The sequence below is a fragment of the Oratosquilla oratoria genome, chromosome 23 (genome assembly GCF_046742065.1).
Source record: "Oratosquilla oratoria isolate Oo_2021 chromosome 23, ASM4674206v1, whole genome shotgun sequence".
Classification (NCBI taxonomy): Eukaryota; Metazoa; Arthropoda; class Malacostraca; order Stomatopoda; family Squillidae; genus Oratosquilla; species Oratosquilla oratoria.
Window position 1 is genome coordinate 38,260,252 of NC_134799.1, and position 22,500 is coordinate 38,282,751.

Here is a 22,500-nt window from a genome sequence, read left to right on the forward strand (position 1 = left end):
TGTGTGTGTGTGTGGAGTGCCTGTGTGTATTTTGTGTGCATGTACAAATATGTGTATGTGTGGGTGTAAAAGAATAGATATATATGATTTGAAGTTAATGAAAATCAGTCCTAAGTATTCCTTAATGTCAGTGTTGTACGTCTCGTCACAAGCGGGTCAATTGTCTTGTCACAGACATATTGTCAATCTTGAACCTAAAGCCTTCAGTCAACAGTTATATATCGACGTTTTAGAGATAGAATGACGACAGTCACGCACACACGCTAACGCACACAAATACATTCAGACAGAAAAACATACACTCACACACAGTCACACACACATTCACACACACACAAACACACACACACACAGTCACGCACACACACACATAATACAAAAACAAAAGAAAAGAAAGATTTGGGAGTGCTGTTAAAAAAAAAAAAACTGTCACCTGACAGACATAACAGGACTATGAGAGTCATATGGAGCGCTGTAGAAGATTCAAGCGGTTTTTCGCTATATGACGACTTCGAAAGGTCATGGGAACAAAATGAAAAATACAACATATCTACAGGATGTGAAGAAATATAGTTCCCTAAATAGATACATAAATACTAGGAATAACTTAGAAAGTGACACAGCCCAAGTTGAAACAATTCATGAATTAAAATCTCATTATGATAATTAGAAACTAAGGATATTAAGTTGGAGTCTGTACACGAACGTGAGGCTAGGTGGGACACATAGGAGAGTAAAAGAAAACGGGACCCAACGAACGGTGCTTCTTCCCTGTACATATACTACAATTACGTTAATACCGTTAGGTAATTACACACACAAACACACTCACACACACACAAACGCACTCACACAAACACACACACACAACTTACAACAGATGAAATTATGGCAATGACATAAAGACTGCACGTGAATTCAAATTCATACATTCCAAATATTTAAGATAATATTTTCATATATTATAGAAAAGGCTCGGGTATGAAAAATCAAGACCCACACGCAGAAATGTACATACACACACACAGGCAGATATATGTATATATATATATATATATACATATATATATATATATATATTTATATATATATATATATATATATATATATATATATATCAAGGCGACAGGACATTTACTTCAGCTCGAGAACAATTAATGGAGCCTCGGATTGGACAGAACAGATCAACTAGATCCTGAAACGCTTTTGGACTGAGAACTCGACTCCGCTCAGGTGCTGCAAATGTGTCGACGCTAAGTGGTAAAATTGGATAGTGGAACTGAATAACTGATGCTTGATAAAAACATTCAGCATCTTGGATTTTGAGAGACAAGACTCAAAGGAGAGGACAGCAAAAGAGAATATTACAATGTACAAGGGATTGAGTTTCTTTTCTAGTTTCCCCTAAACTGCTTGACAACATTCAGAGAACTTTCTTCGTAAATGAGAGAATTGTTGCCATTACGCTGAAGACTGAGATAGAACTGCTTGGCGTGATTGAGGTATGTGCATAAAGTAGGTTTCTATAAACAATTACAAGATACCCAAGATGAATTGCCACCTAATACAAAGCGCATCATAGTGGACTTTAGTTTAGGAGATCGTAATCATAGATGAAATGCTAATAGATTTTTGTTTGAGAAATGGGCTAGCTATAATGAACACCTTTTAGCATAGAGAATATCACAAATAAATCTGATATCGCTGGAATGATGCTAGAGCTGACTACACCGAAAAGTCCATTATTAATTACTTTATCACCAATGACATGAGAATTTTCCATGACGTGAAAGTACTGTTAACTCTATCTCTGGATTCCGACCAGTTTCTTCCTTTGTAAGATTAAAATGAAGGAAAGTGCAGCCAACTAAAAAGGAAAAACGTAGGACATTTAGATTTGAAGGCCTTGGAGGAGACAGTTAAAAAATTCAGAGAATAAAAAGAGACAGAACACAGCATAAGCCATCATCTATCGAGGATGAATGGTGTTCTTTAAAGAATGTTATGATATTGGAGAAATAACAAGATCTAAAACAGTAGGAAAGTTCATCAGAGCAACAGCATGGTGGAATGAGGAAGTAAGGAGAAAAACAAGACATATAGGACCTGGCTCAAACGTAGATACTCAAACCTCAGAAATGAATAGGTTCAAAACAGAAATGCAGCGGAAAGAATTGAGTGAAGAACCAAAAACGATTAATGGATTGAGCTAGTTGATGATCTCAGCAATGACTATTATGAAAAAAAAACTCATTCATGTCATTGCAAGGTCCTACAGAAGAGGAGAGTGGACAGTCACCAACACTGAAGAAATGTCAGTTTTGAAAGTGTTGGTGCCTTCTTTGCCGTTGCTCTTTTAATTCTTTCTAATTTCCTTATATTCTTTTCTTGTGTTGGGTGTCCATAGTGTTGCAGCGTACTCCAATCTTGGTCTTATCAGTGTGACTAATATTTTTTTACCATTAATTCATCCAAGTAATAAAAAGCCGACTTTATTGATCTTAGTAAATTGTAGGTTTCTCCGACTATTTTTTTTATATGGTTGTATGGTGACATGTCTTTGTTGATAATTACTCACAGGTGTGTGTGTACGTGTGTGTGTGTGTATGTGTGTATGTGTGTGCGTGTGTGTGTGTGTGTGTGTGTGTGTGTGTGTGTGTGTGTGTGTGTGTGTGTGTGTGTGTGTGTGTGTGTGTGTGTGTGTGTGTGTGTGTGTGTGTGTGTGTGTGTGTGTGCCTGTGTGTATTTAGGGTAAAGACCATTTGGAACGCATGTTCTCTTGAAGTCGACAACAGTTACAGCATTGTTTAACTTGTAGTTGGTTTGATTTCCTCGATCTTCCTCACGACGGTGTTATCTTTGCAACTTAGTGTGTTCAGCAGATTTCCAAAATCCCTCATTATGTTCACTCAAAGCGTCTTTTGGCCTCACTTCCATCTTCAGATGTAACTTGGGACTGTAACGGGTTGAGGTCGCACCAAAGGTGTGAGATGATGTCTCATGAAGTGCCGCTTGTGGTAGAGCTCCATGAATTGTTGATTGCAATCTTTCTGAGAGGATTTGATGTCGACATTTGCCGTATGTTTATGGTAGGCTTTTAGCTTTGTATGTTTGCTGTTTCCGCTATTTCTAATGTCTTGATGTCATCTTTCCTGTACAGGATAATGGTTTGGTCTTCTATCATATTCCCATTTATGACTCGCCCATATATTCCTCTGGTATGACTACATATTGCTCCATTCTGCAGGTATGCTATTATTCTCTTTGACAAGTTAAAAAGTAGTTAACTTGAAATGTGTATCGAGGTAAATAATTTCGATATTTTTCTGTATAAAGGTTCCCAGGGGATTTTCATTTATGTAGGGAAATGACATGACATTATTGCAATATAGGTTGATAGTTGTAAAGACCTGATGTGTCTATTGGGTCATAAAGATGTGCATTCGTCGTGGTATCACCTCGTCTATTTCTTCTTTTGCAAATCCATTTATATCAAATAGTTGAGAGACTACCAACACGGAATACCCTTCTGATTCCAAAGAGCTCTTACTTGTTCCAGTCACAAGTTTTTCGTATGTGGGTGTCCCCCACTGTCTGCTCCACCAAGGGCTGTTTCTTGTGGAATCAACACAAGGAAGAAGTAGCAAATGACCTTATAGTAGGGGCTGATGTCCACTGATTACACATATAACAGGCCCAGACTGTGTCCGCGATACATAGTCATTTCGGCGATGCCCTATGGTTCGAATTTCCGTAAAATTATTCCTTCAATGAGGATGAGATCTGATTAGCAAAAAATTGGAGAGCTTAATAACAAGATTAATAATACTGATTTTTTTGGTCAAATTTAATACTACTCGCGCGCATGCACACACACACACACGCGCGCGCGACTCGATGGCGCAGAGGTAGTGTTCGAGGCCGCCACTACGGCGGTTCGGGATCGAATCCCGCCCAGGGCTGAAATAATTTCAGTATCCCTGCGCTGCAAGTCTTCACTCCAACTCTCGTGGGCGGGGAGTTGGGTGTGTGTGTGCGTATAAGGTCACAGCATTACCCATAGATCGGTCATAAATGAGCTTTGAGCTCTCTTTCGAGAAGGTAATAGCTGTCGATCACAAGTCCAACACATGGTCCAAGACCATGGTGAATCACGGTCTTAGCAGTTCGGATTTTTTTTATTTTTTCGTACTATTTTCTTCACTGCAGCTTTTCTTGTGGTTGATCTCTGCGATGTTACGGTGACAGTGACGGCTACAAAGACGTCTGGGCTTGTTTAGTTGGTTTTCTCTTTCCTTCGCCTGCGCTTCATCTTCCACTCAAATCTCAGCTCCTCTCCTTGCCAACTGCTCCAGTGTGCGGTTCTCTAGGTCACTCAGTCTGAAGCTGTCTGTTCCCAAGTCTTGTGGTCTGTGTGTAGGTTTTTCGTGGCGTTTTTACACACATCATGAATGCTTAATTTTGGTCTTCCTCGAGGTCGATACTCACCGATAAGTTTCCCGAACAGGAATTGCTTGGGGATCCTATTGTTGTCCATCCTGCAAATATGGCCAAGCTATCTCATCCTTGTTTTGCTCAGGATGGTCGTAATGCAGGTGAGGCCTGCCAGCTCAAGAACTTTGGAGTTGGGGACTCTCTTGCCCCTTGATGTTGAGATACTTGCAGAGACAGCGGAGGTGAATGGTGTTTAGCTTCTTATCATGTCTCTTGTAGGTCCAGATTTTGGAGGCGTAGTGAGCTGTACGCACGCTTTGTAGATTCGGGCATTTGTTCTTGTGGTGAGATGTTTATTTTGCCACGCTCCCTTTGTAAGTTTGCCGAAGGTTGTGGTAGCTTTGCCGATCCTGCAATTGATCTCATCGTCAAGGGCACTAAAGGAAACGATCGATCCCAGGCAGCAGAATTTCTGGACCATTTCAAGAGGTTCCCTGTCCAGCACTACATCATCAGCAGCAGTGAGGACATTTTCTTCAAGTTGATGTCTAATGACAACGCCTTGCACGTTTCATTCAGGGTATCAATTATCTCCTGCAGAAGGTCTTAAGTATCAGCAAAGAACAGATCGTGTATGGTTGCTTGCTTCACATTGCTTTTAGCCCTGAACCTCGCCAATGAAGGAACGCGGCTCCATGGGACTTCTTGGATGCTGTTTGCAATACAGTGTGCTGGAGTGGAAGGGGACTTCAAGGTTATTGTGGATGAAGGTGAAACTGAGAAGGAAGATGTGGGTCTTTGTAAGTGTATACAGACCTGGTAGTGAAAAGAGTGTAGAGGAAAAGGAGGCTTTTTTTTATCAATTCATATGAGTGCATAGAAAGTTCTTGAAGAAATGTCTGTGTAGTGCTATTGGGAGATCCCAATGCTAGAGTAGGGATTGAACCAGTTGACGGAGTGGTTGGGAAGTGTGGAGTGCCAGGTAAAATTCGTATTGGAGAATTGATGGTGAAGATGTGTCTAGAGAGCTGATAATTGCTAACATAGTTTTTAATAAAAAGTTAAGCACAAGTACACATTGGAGAGGGTAATGGGTGAAGAGGTGGTTGATAAGGGTTTAATGGACTATGTAGTGGTATATAGGAGTAGGGAGACTTTTGGATGTCCATGTTTTTAGGGGTGAGAGTGGAGGAATATCAGACAATTTTCTGGTGAAAGATAAGTTAAGTGTGGACGATAGGTGGAAAAAAAGGAAAAGGACAGAAGGTAGGGAGGTGTTTACAGTAAAATGTTTGAATGAGAAGGAAAAGGAGCAGGACAACAAATATCAGCTTTCTTAGGTGTAAAACCTTCACCACATCGGATCGCCACTCACCTTGTGTTGGTGATTCCTGTCTCTTTGAGAAAGATATCCGACACGATGTGATACTATTTCCCATACAATTCATCTTTAGGGTATTCCAACAGGAACCAAACATACATATCTTGAACTTAATGCCTTTTTGATTCGTTTATCCTCTACACCTTTTCCACACTCTATACTTAAGAAGAATTATTCTTTTATCCTTTTCCACTGTATTGCACCAATATCTTTGATTTTTACTTGTCTGTGCCTGACCCCGGTCAGCATTCTCTGTGATTCGCTCCATATGTTTTCCTGTTTTCCTCTTCTTTCTGTCACCTTTGTCATAATCCCCCGCATTCTGCCTGCATAAATTCTACGCTAGAAATATATTAGGGACATTATGGACATTTTTTGATTGTAGGGTAATTTGTATTATAAGAATGATAATAATCTTTAAGTTCTGCTGTCCCTCCTTTCTGATAGCCTCTCTCATTTACCACCGTTTCATCATATAGAAGTGCTAACCATCGGCGATGAACTACAATACCTGAAACACACACACACACACACATACGAATACAAACGTACGCACGTACGCGTGACACACACACACACACACACACATACACAGGCACACACACACACACACACAGTCGCAAACACGCGTGCACGCACACACACAAAAGCCTTTGCTTCTGAAGACCCCTTTCACTCTCGCTGAAATGCACTAAAGAGTCGTGCTAAGTCGAAGAGACAAGTCAAAATCAGATCGGTAGTAACTGACAAGGGCAGTTTCGAAGTTAGAATATACCCCAAGTCTACTGTTATGCTCAAGAGATGAAATGATCTTGATTCTTCAACTCAGCGTCACATTTTCCAGGCTTCCAGTTTAGTCATCGTAAAGGGGCCATGAAAACCAAGGGAGTAAGAAGTCAATGGCAAGATTAAAGACTTTTCTTGAATCACTTTTAGCCCAATGAGTACTGAATTTTCCTTTCTACTACATCGCCTGGTGACATTGAAACATGCAAGTCCAACAAGGCACTAAATGGGTTAAGCAAATCAATGTTTGGTGACTTTTATTCAGTTCCGTATAATTTACCTGAAATCTCACCGTAATCTCTGTTTAATAAACCACCTGAAGGAAGTGAGTAAAGTGGCTACGACATTAATGATTATAGATAAGAAAACAAAACAAGGTGAACATAGAACACGTTAGAAAGAAGAGTGATTTGAAGTCACGTTTAAAATTATAAGAGAAGTTTGGTTTTCCCTTTGGCACAGATTAACCGAGTCATGTGTTGGATCATCTAAAGTTTCCTAGGTCACATGAAAGTCGCACTAGATCACTATAAAATGTCGTGGGGCATAATGTTGGGGCAAACCGTAAGGTCAAAACGTCAGTACAATGCCCAGAGGTCACGCTAAAGGCCAACCTAGGTCAGATAAAACATAAGAGGAATCACTAGAATTAAGTAAGGTCGTTCAAAGTCAGGAAGTCGTCTTTCTGCAAAATGACGTAACAGAGCCATTAGGATAAGTCAATATATATATATATATTCCGTACTTGGAATACAACAAGGTAAAATCGTGTGTCATATGAATTGATATAAGAATATGGAGCCGTTTTCCCCACAGAGTTAATTGCAAGATATAGACGTCCTAAATCCTTGCACTCAGACGTTTGTTACCGTGACTAATGGTTTTGACCACTTCCCAGCCAGGGATGACTGTTTCGCTCGCGCACGCAACAGCCAGCCTCTTACACTAAGCATCTTTCGAACGTACGAAAGAAAATGTGCATTGCAACAGTGGCAACAAAAAATAATACAAAAGCAAGCACAAAAAGGGGGGGGAAGGAATATAAATAAAGTCTTAATCCTACAGTGTGTAAAAAAAATCTGATACTCCCATGTGGAATACCAGTGTTGATTTCTTCCTTTTCTCTCTTATCATACACGCTCACTCTCTTATATATATATTTTTCTTTTCTTTTCCATTCGCGCGCACTCTCTCACTCTCTTTTGTCAAGATCGTTTTCGGAAATTCTGCAGAGAGCGTCTCGAAATCTCCAAAGAGATCCTTAAGGGTTTAGCCGGGCAAATCGCAGTCCACTCTGCATGCTCCTGCGCGAGCTTTGGTCATGGTTGAGGATGTAGCAATCGTTATGGTTTTAGCTAAACAGACTCGTAGCGAGGATCACTTTGGTTGCCGGTGGTTGTAGATGGGATAGCGGTGGTTGAAAACTGCGTCCACAGGTGTAAAAGCTGTTGTAATGCATGGCATAGTTGTGGTAATGTTTGAAAGAAAGAAAAAAAAAACAATGGTGGTTGAATTTAAGACTGGTTACGAATTCGAATTGTACAGGTAGCAGTGGATTCCAAATGCCATGGAAGTCGAAACTGTTGTCGTTGACGTAAGCGGTGTTGTCAGAACACTACAAGCTGTAGCAAAGGCAGCAGAAGTGGCGGCGGTGTGAGGAGGAGGAGGAGGAGGAGGAGGAGGAGGAGGGGGTGGTTCTGTGTTTAAAAGCCCTGCGGTAGCCAGGAGATGCTGAGGACAGGCTGCTGTAGCCACGGCTGCGAGTTGAGCACGAGTGGGAGGAGGAGGAGGAGGAGGAGGAGGAGGAAGAGGAGACGGGAGCTAGACCTGCAGCTCACTGTCAGAGGGCAGTCTCCATAGCCTCCTTCTCTGGATTTTCGAGTTCCTGCTGGAGAGCTTCCAGTACCGCTTCTACCTTGACAGGTGAGGCCACCGCCACAGTTCCCGTTCCCGCCGATGCCGAACTCGTAACGCCAGCCGGCGGTAGGACGGAACAGGAAGAGGTTGTTGCGTTGGTGGTGGTTGTGGTGGAGGAAGAGATGGGGGGCAGCTGGGTCGGTTCGATCAGCGAGACGTCCGGCGTGTCTGGGTCGAGGACGAGAGAGTGGTTGGGTGTTGAGTGGCGTAGATGGCGGCTATCGACGGTGTTTGAGGTCGATGTCGAGGAAGTGCTCGAGGGTGGGGGGTAACTGAGCTGACGCCGTGCACCACACGGCGCACTGTTGGCGCGGCTGAGGGGCACCCGCACCCCACTCGCCACTACACGGAACTCGGACGCGTCTGAAGGGCTGTCCGAACTCTCCTCTTCCTCCTCATCCTCATCCTCGTCCTCCTCTTCCTCCTCCTCCTCGTCTTCCTCCTCTTCGTCGTCCTCCTCTTCTTCCTCCTCTTCCTCCTCGTCTTCATCTTCATCCTCTTCATCCTCAACCTCCTGTTCTTCCTCTCCACCGTGGTCCTCCACGATGGTGGTGCTGATAATTTCCGTCTTGGGTGAACGGAACCTACGGCCGCTGCCAAAACGGCTTTGGAAAAGAAGTGCTCTCGCCGTGTTCCGAGAGGAAGCAGGGATGATAAGACCCTCCCCCTTAGACTGCTGGTGGTGGTGGTGGTGGTGGTGTGGGGGCGGCTGTTGGGGAGTTTGGTGCGGTGACGGCGGCGGCGGTTGGTGCGGCTTGACGACCGGGGCCGGTGGCAACGCATAGCCGTAGATCCCGGCGCGGGATGCCTTCAGCATCTCGACAGCCGAGATGCGCTCTTTCCCGCCTGCCGTGCTCATGCTCTGCTGCAGGATCATCTTCTTGAAGTCAACCAACGTTGTCTGCTTCGCTGTCGGCTTACCCGAGCTGCCACCGCCGCCGCCCTTGCCGCTACCACCACTGTCAACTCGGGTCGCTGTGCCACTGACACTACTCTCGTAGCCTGCTGGGGGCGCGATGTCCCCGAAGACCTCCACTGAACCGTGTCCTTCTTGCGTTTCACGCCCGCTGGATTCCTGGGGCACCTGCGACTGGAGGGAGGAGGTGGAGGACGTAGAGGAAGAGGAGGAGGAAGGCTGAGACACAGCAGCAGTAGCAGCGTCCATGGAGGCCAGGTGCTCGAGGCTGGACAGCATGTATGAGTCCCTCACCTGAGGCCGAATGACGTAGGGTGGAGGAGGGTTGACGCCAAACACGGCCGGAGAAGTGCTCCGGCTGGAGGAGGGCGTATTGCTTTGGCTAACATAGTCACCCGCGGGCACCACCCCCGCCCCCGCCACTGCCGCACCCACCACGGCTGTGGCAGCCGTCGCAATGCCTCCGCCACGCTGGTAGTATTGTGGGTGGCGCATGGCTGCGTAAAGCTCCTCACGACTCATATACCGCCGGCCACGCGCCGTCAGGTCCGTGATGGTGAGGTCCGTCACATCCGACACGGTCGAAGCCGGGGAAGGAGTGGCTGATACGAAGGACTGGCCCTCAGGGGGTGACACGGGAGTGGTAGGGAGTGAACGCGGTCCACTGGCACCCCCTACTACCCCAGTACCTGGTGCCATGGTGGCATGCACCACTGACCCTTTCCTACTGTAGTAATACACCTCAGCCGAAGGGCTGCTGCGGTAGCTATGGTCCAGGGAGACTTCGCTCGAGTATGAGGAATTTAGGTCGGACGAACCCGTGTCTGGGGACGGGTACCGAATGAAGCTGGTCTCCTCCGCCGATGGCACCACCGGCGTCATCCTGGTAGCCACATTGCTGCTCTTGCTTGTTGGCTGACCACCACCACCACCACCTCCCCCGCCGTTAGGTCCGGCGCTTCCTCCTCCTTCGTTGCCACGGTTCTCGAAGGCCTTAAAACCACCATCGTCCTCCTCAGAAGCCTCCTCCTTATTCTTCTTTTTGCGCCGCAGCGGAAGCGTCCAAAACCACTTCTTCTTGGGGGACTTTTCTGTCTTGGCCTCCTTCTTCTTCTTGTCCTTCTTGCTGCCCTTTTCTTTCTTTTCAATCGCTTTGTCCGAGGTGGTGGCGTTGGCCTTGTTAACAGCTGGAACTTCACCGCTATTGAGCGCCACGACGGCATCGACACCTGCCGAATAGGAGGCCACGCTGGACCTTCGGGAGGCCGGGTGACTCCACTGCTGCTGCTGTAGTCCCTCCGCGTGACCAAGTAAAGATGTGGAGGAGGAAGACCGCCGCTGGGGAGGCGGAAGGGATCCATAGCCCCTCTGGTTCCTGACGAAGCCCCCAGGAACCACACCATGTGCCCCGACATGCCGAGTCATTCCGATCCTCCCGTAGATGTCGTTGTCTGTAGGGTTAAGGTGACGTGGGTCACTGTATGGCGGGGGCGAAGTTGACATGGGGCGAGGTGGTGGCAACGGGGGAGCCTGCTGCGCTTGCTGCGCCTGCTGCTGTGCCTGCTGCTGCGCCTGCTGCTGCTGGAGAAGAAACTCACGAGGGTCCACGATCGTATGCAGGCTCCGTTGCGACCCGTACATCAACCCTGCCGGAACATTAGATATGTTGTCATTACAATAACAAGGAGAATTATTATAGCTCACATACAGCGGATCGCCTCTTAAAGATATTAAAGCTCACTAGCTATTTCGCCATTCACAGAACAGGCAAGAGATTTACCCAATTCAGCTCAAAACTAGCAAATATTTCGTGCAACTCTAACTAAATGTACGCAAGCAATGAGGAATGGAGCCTTAAGCGTTCTACTTTATACAAACCACGGTGGTGATTCCTAGTATGTCTGTATGTGTGTATGTATTAGTGTGTGTGTGTGTGTGTGTGTGTGTGTGTGTGTGTGTGTGTGTGTGTGTGTGTGTGTGTGTGTGTGTGTGTGTGTGTGTGTGTGTGTAAAGGAGCATTTTTGCATTTTTGCATTTATTTAACCTTTTTTCTGTTTTTCCCAATGTTTCTGGTGACATTCTCTGCTTCAAATGAGTGTGCATATAATGAATAAGCATTATCCTACATTAATTCAACGTTTCGTCTTTAATAAGACATCTTCAGGATTGTTTGTAATGATCCGAGACAAAATATCACAAGATGGTATTATGAAAACAATTAATATGACATGATTTCAAATGTAATACATGATGGTGGGTACTTACATCTCAATTGAACAAAGATAACGAAAAGGTGCTATGGCTGCTTCTCGGAAAAAATGGCACCGGAAAAAATAGGACAGGAAACAATGGCACAGGAATAAATGGCACACTTTTCAGCATAGGGAAAATGGCACAGTAGAATAAGTTACAAATGTTTTAAAATGTAATTTCTTTATCATGGCATATTTTTCAGTACAATCAGCTAAAATGTGTTAAAATCTAATTTCAGTACTTATCTTGCTTATCATTTCCATTTAAAAAAAAAAATTACATTAAATAACTCTGTTTAAGATTTTTGTTATACTGCTTAAGATGCATTCGCTTGAGATTTCCAGCGAATGTTGTAGCCACCTTCCTGTAGAAACTCCCCCAACAGATTTAAGACCTGCCCGGCGGTCTAGGCAAAGATTCTTCATCCGTGCTTCTAGAGTCTTGTAGACCCTTTTCTGGCGTTTCTTGGGAAGCTCACCACGAGATCCTTGCAGCATCTGAGGAGCTACAACATCATGGTCAGCTTGGACCCACTGGATCGCACGCCATATCGTTGGGTGACCGCGACCAACCAACCTAGCTGAATAATGACCGCAAATCACTTGAATCATCATCATCATCATCATCATCATCATCATCATCATCATCATCATCATCATCATCATCATCATCATCATCATCATCATCATCATCATCATCATCATCATCATCATCATCATCATCATCATCATCATCATCATCATCATCATCGTAATAATAATGATAATGATAATGATAATAATAATAATAATAATAATAATAATAATAATAATAATAATAATAATAATAATGATAATAATAATATCTGATGTTTATATAATATAAAACATTATAAAATACCCCAGTAACCAACTAACCTGCTGTATCGATTGTTCCACCCTTCACATAAGTTGTTTTTCTGGGACTCGCCTCGAATGTTTGCCTCATGCACGTTCCAGATTTCTGGAGGAAACCGGAGAGAAATGCGATGGAGTTGAACTGTTCGGATGTCGTTGTCATCTTGCCGTCTTTGTCCACGTCGATCAATGCCCGTTACGTACGTCTGATCGAAGTAGGTAACGAAAGGCTCTATGCCTTCTGGTGTGTTCTTTTGAGGAAATTCTTGCCAACATAACATCCTCGAGAGGAAGAAAAGTTGAGTTGTCCACCATACCACAGAACAACTTTATCACCTCATTTTCCTTGTAGACAGTTGCCAGTCCTAGTTCTTGTATTTTCCTTCATGATGACTATGTCAGATGATAGAAACAACACCGAACGGCAACTTCTGTTCCAAGAATTGATGTGATGATTTGTAGAATTGCTTGTTCGAAGTCAAGCATAACGGTTAAAGGGTCTGGATACAGGTGGTATTCCGCACATTTCTCATGAACTGCCGCGAAAAGTTCCTCATTGAGTCTTGTATTGCAAGAATGCATAAACAATGGGGACAGCAGTGTCTCCGAGAGGAACACGAATGACATGCAACTGTGAACTTAGGAGGAGCCATGGCAAAATTTCCGTCCATCATCCAGAGGTCTGATCTCGCTAACAGTCGCAATCTGTACACTAGCAAAAGCAATAATACGGTTGTCACTGTCTGGACCATTGTCATATATCAGGAATAGTTGTGGTTCTAGTCCACCAGTCAACGCCCATTCACCTGAAATAACAAGTTCCTGTAATGAAGCAGGGTCACGAGGTTGAATGGCGCGTTGGTGTTGCCCAATGAGACTTTTACAATGTTCTTAGGATACGAAATTATCTTGAGTTTCTGTTTCCACGGTCAAGGCAGATTGGGTGTATATTTGACCAGGTTTATCTCAAGTGCATTTCACTAATGTTTTCATTTTAGATTTACATGTTGCTGCTTTAGTAACACTTTCGTCACCATCGTGATTGTATTCCATTACAAGTATTGCATTTTCATTTGCAAGAGAAGTTATTAAAGCATCTTTGCATGATAGTGTTCGCTTGACGCATCTCCATCGAATCGTGTTAGTTCTCGACCACTGCTTGGTATACATGTATCCACTATAACACAGTTTAGGACCTCACTTATTGCTTTCGATAATTTCCATGGCGAAAGTGAGTTGTGCAGCACGTAGCAGTGTCCCAAACAGCCCACTAATCTGATACCTCAAACCTGCGCCAAGAAGACTTGCGATCGTTAGCGTAGACGTTAAGATCTTTCGTATATTACTTCTACAAACTGTAGATAGATATAGAAAAAGAACAGCTTATAAACACACTTCACAGCAGGGAAGGTTACATGGAGGGGGAACCTGACAGGACTCCCCGCGTCTCTGACTTCCTCCCGTATTAGTCTGGGGAGAATTGTCTCATAACTTAACCTGTTGATATTTTGTCACATTTGACATGTCTATAACTCATGTTACATTTTTCATATCAGTGCCAGAAATTGAAAATTATTCATTGACATTCCTTTCAAAGAAATCTTTAGATTTAACTTTAGAACCAACCCAGTCAATATGGTGAATGTAGGAAAAAAAAATAATGACGAAATGTTCGAAAGACGGGTTCCAAATCTTAGTGTAGTTTCATGATGGCGAAATATTCAAAACCCGATCGATACCTATAATTACTAAAAACCATGCTTTAACATGCAAATATTTCTGTGTGCCATTTTTCCTATGCTGAAAAAATAAGTTATATTTTCCTGTGCCATTTTTTACTATGCTAAAAAAAATGCCATATTTTTCCGTAAAAAATTTTCCTATGCTGAAAATTTTGCCATATTTTCCCGCTTTTTTTCTCCATTTATTTCTGTTTCATTTTTCCCTCCATTCGTCGTGGCTATTTGTGCGTCTGATGCTACAATGAGCGTTGGGAAGGAGTGGGAGACGCTACGGGGGCGCTGGAGACTGTTGGGCGGGATGGAGAAGAGGAGGTGGGTTTAGATTTTTTTTTTTTTTTTTTCTAGTCACTCCCTCGGGCTTTGTTTGAGCACATGCGGTGGTGCTTATGGAAGACACCTTGCAGAGATGAAGTGGGATGGTGTAGATTGTCACAGGAGCAAGGAGGGGGACAGTGAAATAGAGAGGCAACAGCTGTTAGAACGGCGGCAGACACTCTAGTAGCTGCCGGAGCTCATAGGGGCTTTAAAGGCGGCAGAGGCGGCTTACAAGACCTTCAATGGGCGCCAGTGGTTCCGTCTGAGGAAAGAGGTGGCGGGGCAGTCGCTTAGGTAGTGCAGGAGGTCGGTATTTTCGACACGGCGGTTGTTGGTCTTCCGTGGTGGACCTGGGATTCAGTTGCCAGAAGCAACGGTCCTCGAGACGCAGCCTGAAGATCAGCTTTATCCGTCTGGGAGTGAGACGGGAGAGTACTAGGGGTTCATATGCTGTCACCCTCTTGTACCACCTCACCCGTTGGGAAACCTCTGCCTCCAGACTGTATTGGAGGTGCCACTGTGTGCATACTAATGCCCTAGTTCGGAGTTTGAGCTGGCTCCTGCTGAGTGGGACCTGGACGTCAACCCTGGGATGCTGGCGAGCAGCCGCGGCTGCCGCGTCAGCGAGGAAGTTGCCATGGATACCGACGTGACTTGGCACCCAGTTGATAATGACAGTCCATCCTTTCCGGTGTAATTTGTGCAGGAGCGCAAGGATATTGGTGAGTAGGTGGACATTGTATACGGGCTTTGCGTGTTGAAAGCAGCTCATCAGGTTCAGAGAGTCGGTGTGGATACCCACGGAATTGGAGTGGGATACGAGGGCGTTTTCTAGGGCCCCCTGCATCGCTACGGCCTCGGTTTGGAGAGAGGACGCGGAGTCGCTGACTCTCCTGCCGAAGATATATCCACCAGTTACAAAGGCAGCTCCGGCCACGTGTGGACTACTGGTTTCCATTAATCCGTCGGTGTAATAGACCGCGTATCAAGTTCGCATCAGTGCTCAGATGCCGGTGTCTGCCGACACACGTGCACTGTCTGGGTGGCATGCTCCCTTCTTCTCCGGGAGTGACGTTATTTTGAAGATCATGGGAGCCGGTGCCCACGGCGGCGGGCATTCGTAGTCCGGGTGAGATGTCGTAGTTGGAAAGAGTGCGGTAGCTTGTTCGCTTGAGAGAGCCAAGTGTTGGGACAAAGCGGTGTCTGCACGTTCTAGGGTGGTGTAGATGACCCGACTTAGACCTGTCTCTCCGGGTGAGTGGAGTGCGCGAGCAACAAAGTCCGCTCCGAACATTCTGATCCGGAGTTGGAGAGGTGGAAGTGAGGCTTCCTGCTGAAGGTAAAGAACTTTGTACCACCATTGTGCTCCCAGGATGACTCTAGCCGCTTCATTCTAGCATGGTTCAACGCTGGAGTTTTTCCCCGGCCACCGTTAGGAGAGCTGGGGCAGCGAAGTCGACGATACAGCGCACAGCTTGTACGTAATACGTGCTTAGGACTTCAAGTGTAGCACCAAGTGCCCTTCCGCACATGGCCCTCATCACTGTGGTTCTGGCTGTCATTCTATCCTTGAGGTGGGATATTTCCCTGTTGAAGGCGAGTCCCTTGTCGATCCATATGTCCAGGTACAGGAAATGGAAGACCCAGTCCAGCACGAATCCCTGAGTGACAAGGGGTTCCTTCCCCCACCCGAGGCCGAATGCCATGGCTTTGGACTTCCGTGGGGGAGAATTTGAGTCCGATCCTGATGCATTCCGCTGCAATGGCGTCGAGGCAGCCCGTGCCTTGTCGTAGCATCGCTGCTTCCCAGCAATTATGAGTGCCAGATCACCTGCGTAGAAAATGATTTTGCACTCGTGGGGGAGGGGGAGCTCCATTACGTTGGAGAGAGTCGGGATAAGGACCCCTCCCTGTGGTGTACCGTTTTCCAGCGACCTGGGCTTAGACATGTGACCTTGGAAGCGTACACGCGCAGATCTACGTGACAGGTAGTCGCCTATCCAGGGAAGCAGAGTCTGCCTCTCACACCCTTGCGGGCGAATGTCTTGAATAGCCGGAGCACTGGCCAACTCGAAGGCCTTTTCCAGATCGAGGAATATCGTGATGGAGGGCTCGCTGCTCACTGCAGCGAGAAGGGTGGCAATGCTGTAGGCGGTAACAGTGCCCTTGCGATAAGCGTAGATGTGCTCATGCAAAGGACCTAGTTTCCATAGCAACCTGTTGAGTATCATTTTCTCTGCTGTTTTCCCCATGCAACTGACCAAGCTGATGGGGCGGCAAGCACCTGGTTCCTTAGGTTTGGGAATCGGCACTATTGTGGCCGTCTTCCAGGCTGTGGGGAATCTGCCAGTCCTCCAGGATGAGTGAATTCGGTTAGGTTTTTGTAGTAAGGTTAATATGGTGGGTTAGGAGGAGGGAGAGAGGGTGGAGGGGGAGGTGAGGAGGGCGAGGAAGAGGAGGAGGGGGGATATGTTGGAGTGAATGTCCGTGTTCGATTAAATAGTAAGGGATGGATTAGACAAAAGTGTGGCAGAAAATATGTTGGATTGTATGTTGATGGATGGTATTCCATCTCTGATGTGTATTGCTTAGTGTAACTGGAGTCATTTGCGGTCCTCACAGGTGCCACTGAATTTAGTGGAATTAATTGATGTCTCCTGCCAATTTCTTGGTCGTGGTGTAATTTCTACGAATGTTTTTGATTGCTTTCTCATCTTTTCAGGTGTGTCAGTGAAGGCGTTTCGGTAAAATATGTTGATATATTTGACACTATGTGGTGTGGAAACTGATATTATTTGGTGTGGAAAACGACACCCTACAAGTAAGAACAACGAAATCCGTGTCCTCGTTTATTACAAAAACCCCAGAACTTCATTTTTAGACGAACTTCCACATCTAGATCCAATGTAGTGTATGAATACAGATGTGAGGACTGCCCACTTCTAATCAATACATATGTTGTCCATACTAGATGTACTCTTACACGTTGTTTGACATTCCACCAACAAGAAGGAACTATAAAGCAACATCACAAATTACACCACGGCCAAGAAATCGGTAGGGAGACATCAATGAATTCCACTAAATTCAGTGGCACCTGTGAGGACCACAGATGACTTCAGTTACACTAAGCAATACACATCAGCGATGGAATACCATCCATCAACATACAACCCAACATATTTTCTGCCACGCTTTTGTCTAATCCATCCCTTACGATTTAATCGAACACGGATATTCACTCCAACATATCCCCCCCTCCTCCTCTTCCTCGTCCTCCTCACCTTCCCCTCCACCCTCTCTCCCTTCTCTGGCCACTGCCATTCTAACAGCTGTAGCTTCTCTACTCCACTGCCCACCCCCTCCATGCTCCTCTGACAAGATAAACCATCCCACTTTATCTCCTGCATGGTGTCTTCCATAAGCACATACCATACGGGCTCAAGCAAAGCCCGTGGAAGCGACATTCCACTTCCCCCCCTAAGAAAAAAAAAAAATAAAGAATAAAAAATAAATAGAAAAAATAAAAATCCAAACTCACTTCCTCCTCCTCCTCCTCGTCCCCCTCCCGCCCAACTATCTTCAGTGCCCTAGTGACACCTCCTCTCATCCCCCAATCCCAACGCTCCTGGTAGCATTAGGCGCACATATAAACAGTCATAACCCCTTTTACTTCTTTTTGTTCAATTGAGACGTAAGTACACACCATTGTATGTATTACTTTTGAAATCATGTTATATCAATTGTTTTCATAGTACCATCTTGTAGTTTTTTGTCTCAGATTATTACAAACAATCCTGAAAATGTCTCATTAAAGACGAAACGTTGAATAAATGGAAGAATATCTATAATCACTTTATTCACACCAATTTGAAGCAGAGAATACCGTCAGAAAAAATAGAATTACAGAGACAAATATAAAAACTGAAAAAATGCTGTCCTTTTCAACTCCACATGTCATAAACATATATATATATGTATACACACACATATATAAGTATACATATATATATATACATATATATAATATATATATATATATATATATATATGTGTGTGTGTGTGTGTGTGTGTGTGTGTGTGTATACATACACACACACACACACACACACACACACACACACACACATACATATATATATATACATATATATAATATATATATGTGTGTGTTTGTGTGTGTGTGTATACATACACACACACACACACACATATATATATATATATATATATATATATATATATATATATATATATATACATATATATATATGATTTGGATGATGGAGAACATAAACACAGGGGAAGGCTCGGAACCCTAAACACTCTAACGTTTCGTTCGCGTAGAACTTCTTCAGAGAGTGTACGTACTCCGTACACTCTCTGAAGAAGTTCTGCGCGAACGAAACGTTAGAGTGTTTAGGGTTCCGAGCCTTCTCCTGTCATTATGTTCTCCATCATCCAAATCATTTGTGCAAAATACCTATCAATATACATATATATATATATATATATATATATATATATATATATATATATATATATATATATATATATATATATATATATATATATATATATATATATATATATATATATATACATAGTCAGACCTCGCCGAACACGAGTGTTAGGTTCCTTAGCCCGTCGTGCACGACGAAATTCGTGTTGGGCAAATAATAGGTCTTATGGGAAAAAATGGGTTAGGTTCCCAGACCTGTACCAACACAAGCGTACAACACGACCAGGCAAGCTATTCAAAACGTGCGATCATGAATCATGGCCGTGTTCGACAAATGCTGGGGTAATATCTTACCTATTTGTGTGAACGTGAAATTTCGTGCCCGGTGAAGTCGTGTTGGGCGAGGTCTGATTGTATATATACATACATACATACATATATGTATACATATATATATATATATATGTATACATATATATATACACATACACACATACTTATATATGTATACATATAATATGTATACACATATATATGTATACATACATATATATATATACATATATATATATGTATATATATACACATATATTATATATATATATATATATAATATATATATGTACAAATGTATATATATTTGTATTTCTGACATTGTCTTACCCTAAATATCTGATCCATGCAACCCTTAATTTTCCATGACCCACACTGTTCCTATCCAATTACTCCCTCTGTACCTCTCCTCATCGTCTTAATTAAAATCCTCGCATAAACACCCCAAACTAAATAGAACAAATTGATCCCTGTGAAAGTAGTACACTCACATTTGTTCCCTTAACCCTTGTAAAGTGGAACTATACAGGCACTCGTCCAGCCCTCAGGCACTCTTCCCTCCCATAGGCACACATTAAACAACCTCACCCATCTAACCCAGGTGCCTTATCATTTCTCATAATTTCCAGAGCTACTTACACCTCATTCATTTTTATTTCTACTTCCTTTCTCTCTCGAATTACCGTCATTTTCTAAGCCCTTTTCACTGCTAACACCAATCTATCCTTATCTATCTTCCTCCACATGCAACAGCTCTCTAAAATACTCAGCCCATCTTCCCTTGACCGCCTCCTCTTCCGTTAAGATCTGTCCATCTTCGCTTTTTACATTTTCTTCTTTATTTGACTCACCTTCCCTTCCTCTTTTGATTTCCTTCCAAAAAAAAATTTTTATTCCTTTCAAAATTTTCTGTCATACTCCTCCCCCTTTGCGCTCTCCTCTCCTTTTTGCCTACTTTATATTTTGTTTTGCTTCTCTTTTTTATACCTTTGATATTTTGCCACTGTGGGAGGTTGTGAAGATATATGGGATAGGAGGAAAGCTATTAAGAGCATTCAGTTTTTACGAGAGTAGTAGAGCCCGTGTTAGAATGTGAAATGGAGAGAGCGAGTGGTTTGAGGTAAAGGTGGGATTGCATCAGGGATGTGCCATGTCCCCATGACTGTTGGTGTACATGGAAGGGGTGGTGCGTGAAGTACAGGCGAAGGTTATGGTCAGGGGTTTGGAGATGGTTAAAGAAAACGGAGAAAAGTGGGAAATGAGTCAATTGTTGTTTGCTGACGACACTGCGCTTGTGGCAGGATCAGAGAAAGAATTAAGGGATTTAGTGACAGAGTTTGGGAAGGTGTGCTATACGAGAAAATTGAAAGTAAATGTGGGTAAAAGTAAGGTGATGAGATGTACAAAAATATAGGGTGCCAGTGAGTTGGGAATTATTCTAAAATGAGAGAGGCTGGATAAAGTGGATAGTTTTAGGTACATGTGGCAGGAAAGAGAGGAGTAGAGGTGGAGGTAAGATTTAGATTGAAAGAAGCACGTAAATGCCTTGGAGGATTAAAAAGTGTTATGAAAAATAGGTAACTGGGAATGGATGCAAAGAAGAGATTGTATAAAGGGGTGGTGATTAAGCCGACGGCATTACATTGAGCAGAGACTTGAAGTTTAAAAGAGGTAGGGAGGAAAAGTTTAGATGTGCTTGAGATGAAATGTCTGAGAATCATGGTAGAGGTTACTAGGCTGGATAGAGTGAGAAACGAGGTGAGGAGGACAGCGAGGGTGAAAAAGGAGATGGCAGATAAGGTTGATGAAAGATTATTGGAATGGTTTGGACACATGGAAAGAATGAGTGATGAAAGACTAGTAAAAGAGGTGTGGAAGGCAGAAGTTGGGGGAGTGAACTTGAGGGAACGACAGAGGATGAGATGGATGGATGAGGTGAGGGGGACGCTGAGCAAGAGGGGAATGCCTGTTGAGCAAGAAAGGGAGAAGGCAGGAGACAGGGATGAGTGGATAATGAATGTGTATGGACGATATTGTTATGCAAGGAAGAGAGGGATGGGGGATGGGGGTAGGAGGTGCTTATGCGTGAGTGATATTTTGACGCAGCCGAACGGGATTTCTCCCCCGTCTTCTCTTTTCCTACATGAGGGCACGGAAAGGGGGGTGTTGCCGATTAAGTGAAGCGTCCTTGCTGAGGATGTACTGTGTCTTGCTGCATTGTGTTTGACCAAGGTCAGTTGGCAGATGCAGGGATGACCCGTCATCTATAAGGAGCTGTGATAGGAGGGGTGGATGGAGTGGTAGAGGGGAGTGAAATGGGTGGGAATAGGCACTTGCCTCTGACTTGGCTATTTCCCTTATAAGGGGGGGGAGAACTCTTGGTATATATATATATATATATACATATATATAAAATATATATACATATGTATATACATATATGTATACACACACACACACACACACACACACATATATATATATATATATGTGTGTGTGTGTGTGTGTGTGTGTGTGTGTGTGTGTGTGTGTGTGTGTGTGTGTGTGTGTGTGTGTGTGTGTGTGTGTGTGTGTATTCACTTGGTCTTTGGATCACGTGTTGGACTCGTGATCGACAGCTATTTCCCTCCCGGAAGAGAGCTCAGAGCTCGTAGGTCCGATCTATGGGTAATGATATGACCTTACACACACACACACCCAACTCCCCGCCCACGAGAGTCAGAGTAACGACCCGAAGCGCAGCGGTACCGAAATAATTTCGGCATTGGGCTGGATTCGAACCAAGAACTACGGGCTACTATGGTAGCAGTTCAGCGCTCTACCAACTGCGCCACCGAGTCGTGTGTGTGTGTGTGTGTGTGTGTGTGTGTGTGTGTGTGTGTGTGTGTGTGTGTGTGTGTGTGTGTGTGTGTGTATGTGTGTGTATTCACTTGGTCTTTGGATCACGTGTTGGACTCGTGATCGACAGCTATTTCCCTCCCGGAAGAGAGCTCAGAGCTCGTAGGTCCGATCTATGGGTAATGATATGACCTTACACACACACACACACCCAACTCCCCGCCCACGAGAGTCAGAGTAACGACCCG

The 22,500-nt window shown here is 44.2% G+C and overlaps 1 protein-coding gene and 1 pseudogene across 2 annotated transcripts in view; both read right to left on the reverse strand.

The window, feature by feature from the left end:
• Positions 1-1,129: 1,129 nt before the first annotated feature.
• Positions 1,130-22,500, reverse strand: part of LOC143038078 (uncharacterized) — a 620,937-nt gene continuing 599,566 nt past the window's right edge. For both annotated transcript variants that reach the window (XM_076207001.1, XM_076207000.1), the window contains exon 13: positions 1,130-11,080. In XM_076207001.1, the coding sequence (XP_076063116.1) occupies positions 8,442-11,080 (2,639 nt within the window). In that variant the 3' untranslated portion in view covers positions 1,130-8,441. The remainder of the gene's footprint in view (positions 11,081-22,500) is intronic.
• LOC143038082 (uncharacterized) lies at positions 11,922-13,516 on the reverse strand (annotated as a pseudogene).